Source organism: Chelmon rostratus, chromosome 1, assembly GCF_017976325.1.
Source record: "Chelmon rostratus isolate fCheRos1 chromosome 1, fCheRos1.pri, whole genome shotgun sequence".
Classification (NCBI taxonomy): domain Eukaryota; kingdom Metazoa; phylum Chordata; class Actinopteri; order Chaetodontiformes; family Chaetodontidae; genus Chelmon; species Chelmon rostratus.
This window is the reverse complement of record NC_055658.1, coordinates 4729910-4743776: the sequence shown is the minus strand read 5'-3', so window position 1 is coordinate 4743776 and position 13867 is coordinate 4729910. Positions and strand designations below refer to the sequence as shown.

At 43.8% G+C, this 13867-nt stretch overlaps 1 protein-coding gene across 1 annotated transcript in view; it reads right to left on the bottom strand.

The window, feature by feature from the left end:
• Positions 1–6298, bottom strand: part of dpy19l3 (dpy-19 like C-mannosyltransferase 3) — a 52908-nt gene extending 46610 nt beyond the window's left edge. Inside the window, exons 1-3 of the mRNA XM_041933256.1 lie at positions 6205–6298; positions 5471–5597; positions 4476–4603 (exon numbers count right to left, since the gene is read on the bottom strand). Coding sequence (XP_041789190.1) covers positions 4476–4603; positions 5471–5588 — 246 coding nt within the window. The 5' untranslated portion in view covers positions 5589–5597; positions 6205–6298. The remainder of the gene's footprint in view (positions 1–4475; positions 4604–5470; positions 5598–6204) is intronic.
• Positions 6299–13867: the final 7569 nt, after the last annotated feature.

Below are 13867 nucleotides of genomic sequence, written 5' to 3'. Positions count from 1 at the left end.
GTGCTGCATGTAAACGTAGGATTTAGAGTGTGTCTGCGCTAAGCCGGCTAAATATCAAAATTAATCTTGTTCCTTCTGTTTTGGCCCTCCGTTCCCACTGAACAGGGTTTTGCACCACAGAACTCCAGAGTGAATGGATCTGAAAGTGCTGGTATTGCATTTTACTGTAGTGAAGAACGAAGCTTTCGGGAAATAAGAAAGAAAAAAAAAAAGCCTGTGCAGACACACTTGTGTACTGGCAGAGTGAAGAAAACAACTGCTCCTCCTCTCCCTCTCTGCAATCACTCAGTGTAAATGTCAATATAGCGGAACACACAGTACAGGTATCGCCATTAAGCTGCATTTTAGTTTATTTCATCAGACAACTTTGCGATCACGATTTGGTCAACATCTCAGCGATGCACTGTTTCACAAATCACTGTTTTCTGCTCACTCACTCAGAGACAGAAATGTATGTACATGAAAACAACTGCATCATGTGGTCGGCTGTATTAAAGCACAGTGTGATCACAGAGGGGGGGGCTGAGAGGAGGTTTAACCAGCTGAGACCCAGAGGAGCTCCACAAAACACCAGGGGGCTCAACTATTGCAAGATAAACGGGACGAATGTGCAGTTCACATAAAAAAAGTAAGCTAACTAGAATATGCTCTTGCACAAATTGGCAAACACGGGGCCCTCAGCCATCACTGAGAGAGGGGGAGACTCAGTATTGTTTAAATAAGGGAATAGATCTTCAGACAGCCTCTCTTGGATGACATTCATACTGCTGCCCTCCCTTATTCATATTTGCGCCAACTAGGCTGACAAATGAAAAAGGACCTTGAGAAAGTTAAAGCGAGCGTACTTTCTCACCTCCACACACCTGGATGAGTACCGTGTGAAGTGGGCGTTCGGGACAGATTGTCAGCTTCGGAAAGTTACAGATATTGTTTTTCTCTGTTGTCTGTACAGTCCTTTCTAGTTTTGAACAGCCCTGCTCAGTCAGGCTGCCAGCACGCTCTCGACGGTGCATCGGTAAAAGTGCGGCCTCTGCTGTGCCTTCTTCAGGATGCTCTCAGTCTCGAGGGACCATGCGAGCGTGTCTGTAATGTGTGGGCCCAGAAATATGCAACTGGCAACAATTAGAAGAGATAACCCATCAATGGGAATAGGAGTATAATTCCTTCTGGTCTTCCTAAAGTCAACAAGGATTTCTTTTGTCTTACTGACGTTGAGAGAGATGCTGCAATGATACCATCGGGCTATGTCTAGGTCCGCTTTGCTCCTATAGGCCTTCCCCTTTTAGGCCATTTATCAGTCCAATCACGGTGGTGTCATCAGCTAATTTCACCTGACGGAGATCATTGCTGAACAGTCTGAATGTGAACGCGCTGACCCACGTTGTTTCACATGTGAACAGCATTTTCAGATTTGGCCAGCTCTGTGTGAGCGCAGTCTTAGAGTGAGGCTCTGATAGCATTAACAGAAGGAAAAGGTTTCCCGCACACACATGCACACCCACGCACACCCACGCACACCCACATGTGTGCAATGCGAGGTGATGTCAGCCAGGAGCCCACTTATTTCAGGGAAATGTTCGCCAGGCCTGTAAAGTGACCTGCATTTATTATGAATGAAAACATCTGTCCCCCTCTTCCCTTTACACACACACACACACACACACACACACACACACACACACACACACACACACACACACTAAACAGAGAAAAGCAGCACAGGACCACAAACTGTGTCCTTACGGATTCCACTCGATTAACTGAATGTGCTGCTTTGTCTCTCCCCGACAAAAACTCATCCATTATCCCGTGCACATCGCCGCTATGTGGGTCACGACGCATTGCACATTTGCATGAGAAACAGATGAGGCACCTGGCTGGCACTGCACGTTCAGATGAGACTAATTCTGAGGCGCAGATTTCTGAGGGCCTGCCTGCTCACTTCTTTTCACTCTCTCTTCTGCTCTACACAAAAAAGAAAGTCCATTCTGTGATGAGGACAACGCCTCTACAAAATCTGAACCAATATTTACTGAACAGATGAAACACTGCTATCTGCTACGGGGACTCATCCCCCCCTGTGAGCAGGGAACAGCGCCGACCAAACTGTGAAACTCAAACTTTCTACCATATTCAGAGAAACCTGAACCCACCAGTGTTACATCTACAGCCTCTGGCTCTCTTTAATAACTATTACCACATGTAGTTAGCATTATTAGCTCTAGAGCAAATAAATTAACATAGTTATGGATTTAAAGCAATCCTGTTTTTGTACACTCAGCCTAAATGGCCCATGTGGAACTATTTGATCATGGAAGAATCATGGTTAGCATAGCAACTGTATCTGTCAGCACACGTCTCAAGCTTTGTGATGCCAACAGTGTACTTTAGGATGTAATGACTTCAAGCAACATTGGACACACACACACACACAGACACACAGACACACACACACACACACACACACACACACACACACACACACACACACACACTGTCGACCGTTCATCCTACATTATCATAGCATCATACAAACAACATGAGAGTAAAGCCAGGCCAGGCCGAGTGAGCTGCATTGATTACATGGATGACTCATACATCTACCAAAACAAATGGCTTTCACTGCAGCATTAAATGAGGCAAAAGCAACAAGCAGCTACAGTCCTGGTTATGGCTCTGACAGAGCGATCTGTTCTGCCATATCAACCATATCAAAATCGGCTATGTATATCTCTGATTGAACCAGGGTGCTGGTGAAGCTTTGAAAGGGGGAATTAAATTACATCATATCTGGCAGGGCACAATGTTCTGTTGCTGTACAACACTGAGCAGACTATAAAAAGGACTGTTTAACCACCAGTTGCCATGGTGTTTCAGGACTTCATGTGGCTCACTTAATGGGCCTGAAAAATCAATCCTGCGCGGTGCATGGAAAAACAATCACCCCATTTCAGGATGAAGTGTTTCTGACGTGTTTGCATGCCGTTTTCTGGACATGACTGGATGAGGGGACGTGTCTGATTGGCACTTAGAAACTGCATTTCCTCAGAGATGCACCGAAAATGTGTGTGGAATTTATTTTCCCTTTTAAATGTTAAAACTGGGAGACATTTTCCATCTGTAGATATCCACATCCGTGATGTGGTTGATGAGTCTTACACATGGATGTCAAATCCTTAGGTAACCTTCATATAAAAGTGTCAGCTACATCAACCCGGCCATCCCAGCAGCTTCTTAACAAGTGCCTCATAAAAGAGATGAAAGAGTTCATGTGTTGTCAGCATTCCCAGACCTTCTTCCCGGGCTGACACACACTCAGTGGAACTACCTGGGCTCCAGTTGTCAGTGACACGTTCTAAACCACTGACACATCTGCACATGCATGATGGCACATGATCAGTGGACAAGAGGCTTGGCAACAAGTTGTCACATAATGGTGCGCCATAAATATTTTCTAGTGTGTACCAGCTGTTAACATTCACAGTTCTTGTAAACAGCAGCACTAATTTGCTCCATTCTGGTATAAAAGAAAGCCAGAGAATTCCCTTCAAATATCTGCGGATTAAATCTGCCCTGCTGGAGGCAAATATCACATACAGCATCTCGAAGAACACTATCTACAAAACAGCCTTAATTTCTTCTTGCGTCTGCTTGTGAATTTGGAATTACAATACAAAAAATCTATTTTATTCTCTGCATATGGTTTCTCGATGTGTTCCTAAACTTTAATCACTGCATTAGAAAAACATCACACCTCCTGACAAACTTAGCTGACGGGTCATTCAGCTGTAATATTTTGCGAGTGGTCAGATTCTAACTAATTATTACAATTATTTGAATATAGAAAATGAATATACTTCTAACAACCTTATAATAACTAGTAGCATCAACAGTTTAAGGAAAAAAACGGTTTATAACCCTGATTCCAAAAAAGTCTGGACTCTGTGTAAAAGGTAAATAAAACAGAATGTGATTGTGGTAAACAAACTGTTTACTGACAACAGTTTTATGAAGCGTTCCTGAGCCCATGTAGTAACATCCTTTATCCAATCATGTGTTTACAAAGTAGTGAACCTCTCTCCATCCTCGCTTGTGAACCACTGAGCCTTTCCAGGATGCTCCTTTCACACCTGATCATGATGCTATCACCTGCTACCAATCAACCTGTTTACCTGTGGAATGATCCAAACAGGTGTTTTTGGAGCGTTCCACATCTTTCCCAGTCTTTTGTTGCTCCTGTCCCAACTGGTTTGAAATGTGTTGCTGCATTAAATTCAGAATAAGCAGATATTTACAAAAATCAATGAAGCTGGTGAGGTCAAACTTTAAATTTATTGTCTTTATACGGTTTGAATTGAGTTTATGTCAAAAAAGATTAGCAAGTCTCATCACATTTTGTTTTATTTATGTTTCACACAGCGTCCCAACCTTTTGGGACTCGAGGTTACGAGGTTGTATCAGTGAAGGGCCTTTACCTTGATGTTGGAGAACCACAGGTCGTTCTCATGTAGAGTGGCCATGTAAATACAGCAAAGCAGGCCAAGACCAACAGACACAGACCAACCAACCGATGTCCAGATTATAGCTCCCCATGACCAATCACCTGCAGGAGCATTAACATGTCATTAAGTTGTTGCTGTCAAGTGACATTTTCCGAACTTTCAAAGACAGCTAAAATGACATGAAAAGACGACTGTTGAGTTGTCACAGCAGGAAAAGCCCAGGCGTGAATAATAAAATGAATGATGGCTGAATTCCACTTGGCCTCTTCAGCTTCAGGGTTCTGGCATTGTGCATGCTAACTCAGGGTCGGCAGCAACATCGGAAGTGTGTGGGAGGAGAAGGTTTCCTATTCAGCCGTCCAACAAGCACTTCTGAAGGAGTAGGCCACACTGCCATGGCTTACTGGGACAATGTAACTGAGCCATCTTAATGCTACCTGTGCACCCGTGCCTTTCCTACTATGACAAGTTGCTGGAAGGGGCCCCTGCTGCAGGAAAAGCTCATTTCTGCTGGCTGCATTTTGCTAACACCAGGTGGCTTTTGTTCAGTGGATACTCGTGACATACAGGTTACTCATGATGTAAACGGAACTGATTTCAGCCATTGAAATCTGTGAAATGCAGAAAACAAGCTTTGAGAATTTCAGTTCATTGTGCCCGAAATCCTCTGATATCCCCCAAGCAAAGCTCCCAATAGGTGTGAGAGTTCTGAAAATGTGGCATTTCATGAATACCCCACTGAGAACTTCCCTTCCCATTCTGCCCCCACAGCAGGCCAGAGGTCAGGGTCAGATGCAGAACACTGACCCTAGAGCTGGATCTGGTTCAAGGACCCTTTAGCAAGGTGGCCGGCTGCCAAGCCTGCTCACCCCTCGGCTGGAGGGCGCTTCCTGGAGTCACCGGGCCACACTGCTGCCGCCCAAAAGCCCTGCATGACAATCAGCTGGGTGGGAGGTTGATTCACTCACCGTGCAAGATCTGCTCTGGATGATGATCGGTGCAACAGTTGGACTGCTGGGACTGCACCTCTGCACCAAGAGGGGGCTCCTTCCCCCTGCTGCCCTTCCTCTGACGCAGGGCTGTCATGATGAAACACTGCAACCAGACAGGGGAGTGGGGGGGGGGTGTCTGATTACCCTCACATATCTGATTAATGCCTGTACAGATACACACAGACACATAGACATGTGTCCTCCACACACAAACAGCGTGTGCATCCCTGCAATCTGAGCCAAAGCAAACAACCGCTGTTTGCCTCCCCTCACTGTCTGTAGCCTCTCATCGACTCAAACACTGATGGATGGGGTGGACAGGCCTGCTTACAGCGGCGTTTCCTGCCCACGTCGCTGCCGGAATAACGTGTAACATCACAGCCAATCTATCGACAGCGACAGCAACCAGACCACCGGCAAACTACGCTCATCCTACCGGATCCAAGCCGGATGAGAGGCTACAAGCAACCACCAGAATCTCATAGCTGATACTAGTAGTGATGCGAGCAGTGAGGTAGAATACCATAAAGTACGATAAGGTAGGCTTAAAGTCCTATTGTGCAGCACGGACATACTTCTCCAGCCGTATTAAAATGAATGTGCATTTTGTATAAAGGCGCAGTCCCGCTATGGACGCCTGGTTTTCTTTCTGTCCTGACGGCAACAAAGACGAACACGATTTGAGCCAACGGTACATTTATAAGCCTCACCCTCCTGTGGTAGGATGGTCCGACAGCACTCCTCTACCTCCCTCTCCCTCTCTCCCTCTCTCTCTCTCCCTCCCTCTTTCTCTCTATGCTCGTCCTTCTTTCATTTTTCTCTCCTCTTTTTTTCCCCTCCCGTTGAAAGCCATCGGTCAGCTCCTTACCGCACTGGGTTTTAAGCGCGAGACGATACCGGAACACACGAGCGGCGCCCTTCAAAATAAAAGCGCGAGATTGTCACTTTTTTTGTAAAAGGCAGGAGTTTTGGTGAAGACCCTGACGTCACGGAGACTACGTCCATGTTTTAGCAGTCTGTGATGGAGACATGCGCTGAAGAAGACAGAAATACTCTCAGGGTCTTTTGCCAGGTAGGCTTTCATATACAAGGAATTTGCCTCTTATATCAACGTAACGGCCAGCTTGGACTTCAGGGCAGAATTGTTAGTGTTAAGAAGCGTTTCATTAATTTCACTGAAAGAGAAAATCATGGCTAACATCACTCTTTTGGAGTTACGACTGACAAACACGCAGAAATACACCTATTTCACTGCCGCCATCTTGCTACTCATAGCAGGTAGGGCACAGGTGTAACTTCTAACACTTCCGGTGGCTCAGCTCCGTTAGGTGCCTCTCACGTCTCAGAGCCAGCACGCACAATACCAGGCTCCTGAAAGATAATTAATGTGATAATTACAGCAGTGTTACGCCAGTTCCCACTATAACATGTGAAAACGTCTGCAGTGTGAGCGGTGTCTTATCACCTCAGTTTGCTGGAGTTGACTGTTTTGGTTTTAGAGCCTGCAACTTCACATTGTGCTAGGTTCAGGCACCGCTCACCAACCCCGTTAATAGCATCTTTTTTCAGAAAGAAGCTCTCAGCAAAGGTGTGTAACTACTGTTAGCAACCAGCTTGTGAAAAAATGATATCCTTCTCATGAGGCCAACACAGAAGTGAAAGGAAAGTGAATATTGGACATATATTCATACGTGTTAATGTTTTCCATGTCTGCTGGATGTGTAGATATGCTGCCATCTTTGGACAGGGCAGACACAGAGACACGTCTCTGTTATTGCAGAGGGCTACTGCAACAGCAATCGATGGATTCAACTTTAAATCAACAAAAAGGAAAGGGAGCTGCTGTCAACATCTTACTGCACGGGAAACACACCTGTATAGGCCCACCTGCAGTCTGTAAACTGTTTAAGTGTCATGTTTACATGTCATATTGATGTACTCTTGCAATAAAATTCCCACATTTGGGTTTTGAGACACAAACACATGTGTTCTAGTGATATTGAGGACAACAGTGATGCTCTTTTGTTTAACAAATCAGCACACCTTTCTCTCCCATACTGCAGAGAGGAGAGTATAAAACGGGTCATCAGCCCTGCTGCCTTGACTCTAGGCCACAGACTATGAAGACCTACACAGGCAAAATGTGTTTTCTTTCCCCAAATGAAGAAGCCACCTAGCTGATAAAAGCGATTTATTCGACAATGCTCTTGCCTCCTTTTCTTCAGGCACTGCAGTACAACTTAAGATTTTCCTTGCATTCGTGTTTGTACAGCAACGCTGTAGTGGTTATTTTTAAGAAAGCTACAGTGTCTGCTGTTTCTTCAAGGAGACTCAGCAGGTGTTGTGGATTCATTTCAAGTCTACCTGTGCCTTTGTCAAAGATCCTTTCTCTGCTGCCCACAGCTGTACAAGTGTTTGACTGGCATTGTGATGGCAAAAATTCAATAAATGAGGGAAGTGTTTTGACAAGGCCTTTTTCATGCTGACCTGCATTATATTTCTCCATTATATTTATTGGTAGGTCGAATGAGACAATCTGCAGGGCGCTGCACACAGGGAACGGGGGAGGGCACTGTGGTTGTACGGCAACATGGCGCAGGAGATCTGGAGAAGGAGACGGAGCTGATTGAAGCGTTTGCTGTACGTGATACGTATACTATTCTGCAGCTCCACTCGGCTTTACAGAGTTTTATAGTGTCTTTCAGCATATGGCCTGCAGCGCTCTGATTTGTGTTCACTCACACTGCTCTCATCAGCATCGCTTTCAGCTTTTGTTCTGCAAAAAAAAAAAAGCTCTAAAAAGCCTCTTTGCTGCTAACATAGTCTGACCATGACACTGTACAAGGTGGCCTGAAGGGATAAAGTTAATAACCAGCCGGTGAAGAAAGTGGATATTTCCCTCAGGAAACGACAAAGATAGCTAAAAGGAGAGTAAATACTGAATTTACATCAATCAGATGGCCAGAAAAATAATTCCTATTGAATGCTGATGTTGCTCCATATCTGCGGGATGTTTTTCTGACACTACTGCCATACTTATACTATACATAGCAGTACTGTACAAACATTGTCTACTGCTCTGGCTCCACCTGCTTACTTACCTCAGTACATACTGTTTACAACATGTTTAGATCTCAGCATCCCAGTCTATATATTTATTTTACAACCTATTTGTCTGTAGCCCACTGCTCCTAAGACTTGGGTTGGGTTACATGCAGAGAACAAATTTCCCTACAGTGATCAGTAAAGGAAAACAACGAAATTTACATTTGAGAAATATGTTGAGCAATATGTCTCTCCAGAGACACACACTCAGGGCAATTCCCAAACCTTGCTGTGGACAGTCTTCATTAGAACAACTGTACTTTCTACCAAAGAAACAGTTCCTCTGGAAACTGTTGAAACTCTTATAAAAACAACCCCCACCAAAACCCAAATAGAATCAAAAACACTCACAAACTGTGCTGTCTTGATGAGCCCCCTTGAGACAGCAAACAGGTCAAGCGGCAGAACGCTCGGGGCATCCACATGGAAAAAAGAGTGTGTATGTGTGCAAGGGCTGACATGAAAGACCTAAAGATTATCAAAGAGATTTAAGAAACGAAATTGGCCGGACTCTTGTTGAAAAGCAGGATTATTGGAGAAGAAAACAGAATGTTTAATGGCCATACTCTGTGACTCTGGCCCTTTCCCCTTGTATCATTTCCTCGTAGGCACACCGACACCCAGTCCAAATTTGTCCTTTATTCCACTCTCTCTCCTTTAATTCCTCTAAATCTTGTCATCCCAAGCAAGGGAGAGACACTGCAGGAAGATGGCCCATTAAATATCTCCCAGTGTGCCCAATCAGGCTTCCTTTAGCCAGCATGGAATCAAAAATCCTCTTCTCTTTTTTCACTCAGTGTAACACAAAACAAGGTCCATAGAGCAAGAAAAAACAGGAATTAAGGCGACCAGCCTAAAGAGCGCCCTGAATTGATTCTACAGTATCTCCATCTACTTGCTCTGTCGTCACCCTCTTTTTTTTCTTCCCTTGATCTCCACTTTCATGGTGAGTCCTTAAACGGTTTAGGCAGAAAAGTTGATCCTGTATAGAAATGAATGGACTGGGATTTTTTTTTTGCTTGTGCAGTCCGGGCTTCATGTAAAAGCAAAGGGATTATAGAAACACTTATTTGTGTGTGTGTGTGTATGTTTGCGTGTGTGTGAAGTAATGGAAGGTGCTAGCTTGGCTTATCACTGCACTGAGGGACCTTAAGCTATTGTGATTTGTAGTACATTTTTAAAAAACTGCATTAATTTAAAGATTTGACTTTGCTTTGAATACAGTAGGGGATGTATACCTCAAGTGATTTCTAACTGGTTCCCCAGAAGGCTTATAAAAGCTCTGCAGACCCGTTCTCATTTCCAGGTTGTTAAGTAGCAACACTTTGCCATCTGGATGAGATTCCTGCCAGAAAGCCTTTCTAACGTGTGGTTAACGTTGTGTAATGGTTGCAGTTTGGTTAGGTTGCGCCATCCAAAAATACCAAAACTAATTTTGACTCTGTGGTTGCATCTGCAGTCTTCTACGCAGTGGTCAGCTGGGGCTGTGGAGGCTCTGAGAGGGACAGGAAGAGTCTGAACAAACTGGTCAGGAGAGCGGGCTCTGTCCTGGACTGCCCTCTGGACACCATCGAGGAGGAGGGTAAGAGGAAGTTCGCCAATCTTACATCAATCAAGGACTACTCCTCTCACCCCCTGCATGAGATGGTGGGGGCCCTCAGCAGCTCCTTCAGTAACAGACTGCTGCATCCACTGAGGAAGAAGGAACACTACCGCAGGTCCTTCATACCAACGGCTGTCAGACTGCAACATCATTCTATATAGCACTGTGGTCACATCACAAACCTACTGTTTGCAGTACTCCATTATATATGTCAACATACGCTCATACCATTACACCTGCACAACTTATCGTGTCCAATATTGCATATTTTTACTGTGCTTATATATTTACTTAATGTGCAATAGTACAAAGAGATTGCATTTAATTATTTATATTTTACTCATGTACAATTCAAAATCCACTGTGAAACTGAAGCATTCTTTAAGAGGTAATATCCCTTACACTCTTGTATATAATGTACATATTTTATTTTATTTTATATCTTTTTTATTGTCTATTTGTTCTTGTTTCTGTCTGTGCTTTTTATTCTTGCTGTTGTAACAAGTAAGTTTCCCTGGTGTGGGATCAGTTAAGTCTTATCTAATCTTATTTTAGGTTTATGAAAAGATTGTGATTTGGATTAAAAAAGGTATGTTTAAGTGTATGACCAAGTTTTTGACCTTAAATATGATTTTTATCTTACCAGCACTCAAATGGTCTCCACAGTCACCAGATATCAATCCAATAGAGCACCTTTGGGATGTGGTGGAACGGGAGGTTCGCATCATGGATGTGCAGCCGACAAATCTGCAGCAACTGCATCATGTCAATATGAACCAAACTCTCTGAGGAATGTTTGCAGTACCTTGTTGTGTGTGTGTGTATATATATATATATATATATATATATATATATATATATATATATATATATATATATATATACACTCACACACACATATACTGTATATATACATATGTACACACACATATATACATACATATACATGTATATGTATATGTATAAAATGTGAAATCAGAGCACTCAGCAGTAAAACTCTGAGAACACTGAGAGGCAAGGCAGACCAGTTGCTTTGGTTTTATCAGTGTAATATTGAAAATGATGATATACTGTATGTACTCTTCCTTCCAAAAATAAATGGTGTTTTCTTTAACCACTGCAGGCAACTAGAGACTTCTGAGTCTGGTGGTAATCTCAAGTCAATAAATGGTTTTGAGTCCACAGAACTACCATTTCTCTCAACTGAGCAGGTAGCACAAGTTGATTCTCCTATTTCCCTAACAGAGCTGAGGGATGCTCTCTCTGGTATCCCTCCAGAACTGCTGTCAGCGCTTTGGGAGGTTTAATAGGCCTTACACTTCTTAATTTAATCAACTTCTCCTTAGTCACTGGCTCTTTCCACAGAGATAAAAAATATCTTATATACCTCATCACCTTGGTACTAAAAAAGAATAAAGACCATTTATACTGCTCCCTATAAATACTCATATCAGATTTTAAGGTATTTGCCGGTTAGGTGGGACAAGTTGGTTCGTCCAGACCGAGCAGGTTTTATGAAAGGCCATCAAGCCTCCAGTAACATTCAGTGTCTTCACATCATTGATTCTACTTCATCTCAAACACAACTGGGCAGTTGTTTCTTTAGATGTAGTAAAAACCTCTGAGTGCTTATAGTGAGAGTACTGGGCTGTTAGGAAATGCTGTAGGGACAGTTCTAGGTTCATACAGAAACTCTTCTGCATGTATCCATGCTGGTCATTGTGGCTCATCTGGCTTTGTGTTATCGAGGTCTACAGTACAAGGCTGCCCCTCAACCTGCCTCTTACACTCTGTCCTTAGAGCCCTGCTCAGAAAGTCTGACAGCTATCATGTCAGTCCGATATGTGTCAAACATCAAACCAAGCACCACTCGACGCTTTATGTTACATTATCTGAATCTGACATTTCCATTTCTACAACTCTGACTTTAATTGAGCACTCTGGGTCCTTGTCAGGTTAAAAAGCCAACTGAGGGAAATCTGTGCTATTAAATGTAGTGAATTGCAGCCATGGCCATTTCTATAGCTGCTCCACTTTCATGGTAATTATAGTTTTATCTCTGGAGATTGGCATTAGGACAAATCTGTCTCTGATTGAAAAAGAAAACTTTTTGTTATTGAAAAATTTAAGAGAGACTCGAATACCTGCTCTCCTCTTAATGTCACCCTCCATGGGAGGCCTTCTGTTATTAAAATGAACGTAGCTCCTCGAGTCAGGTGAAATCAGGTCGGTTTTATTCATGTAACTCAGAATCACAAATCACAATTTACCTCAAGGGCCTTTACAAGTGGTACAGCATATAACACCCTCGGCCCTCAGACCTTTGACTCGGATGAGGAAACCCCACCTCAGAAACGCCAGAAAGGTCAAAAGAGCAGGAATTTCTTCCCCAGTACAGGCACACATGTAATAGATTGCATGTGTACAGAATACATCAACAAAAAATCAACACATGGACAGAAATACTGATATACGTAGACTGTAAACCTTAAAAGAAGAGTATGGATCCAGGAGGATGTTGAGCAGTTTTGGGTGTCACCAGATAGGTGGGACCTGAGCCACATGACCTCCTCTCCATCATGAGCACCTGGAGGGAGGACAGACCACTCAAACACATTTAAACAGCGAGAGGAGGAGAGACAGCATGCAAACTAGGGAGAGAAGAGGAGAGGTTGACATCCAAATATCTGGAAGAGGCACTGACAGCCCAGAGAGAGAGAGGGGTTTCAGTCAACTTTCTGCTCTCCATTAGCTCCACCTGCATCCACCTGGTTTTTACAAACACTTTCTGTGGAGAGAAAAAACATCCTAAGATCAGCTCGTCTACTTCGGCGTTCAAAACAAATTTGCTGGTTTATCTCTCCCTTGATCCTCTATTGGATATTCCCTGGTGCTCTTCAGAGAGTTCACCCATTTGTCTACAGGACCTTTTATTTTCTGCAGTTTAAAGAAGTGTCTGTCCTGTGGGATCAATTATGTCTCACAGTGTGTCTGTATTTTGGCAGACTGTAAAACATTTATCCATTTCATGTATGTTCCATGACTTATCACCAATTTATTGCTGTACTGATACACTCCTTTCATATTTCTAGAGGTATTCACGTCCATCCATCCATCCATTTGCTTTGGCGATGGTGGCAGCAAGGAGTTGCCACGCTAGATGAGGTACAGTCTATATTCTTTCCAGTGTGGTCTGGGTCTACACCAGGGTCTCCTGCCAGTCGGAAAGGCTCAGAAAACCTCCAAGGGGTGGTGCTTATGATGCATCCTGATCAGATTTAGATTGAACTGTCTCTGTTCGACGTGAAGGAGCAGTGGCTCTACTCCGATCTCCCTCCAGGAGGTCTGAACTCACCGTGTCGCTAAGGCTGAGCCCAGCCGCCCCACAGAGGAAGCTCATTTCAACCACTCGAATCTGTAATCTCATCCTTTCGGTGACTATATAAGGCTCATGACCGTAGGTGGGGAGGGCAAATCAAAAGATTTGCCTTCCTGCTCAGCTCTTTCTTCACCACAAGGGTCTGGGACAATGTCTGCTAACGCTGCACCAACCCGCCTGTCCAAACGAGCAAACACAGCAGCAAACGGATGAAGCAAACACAACCACATCATCTGCAAAGAGCAGAGACACAATTTTGGTCCCCAAACCGACACATTTTCAGCAA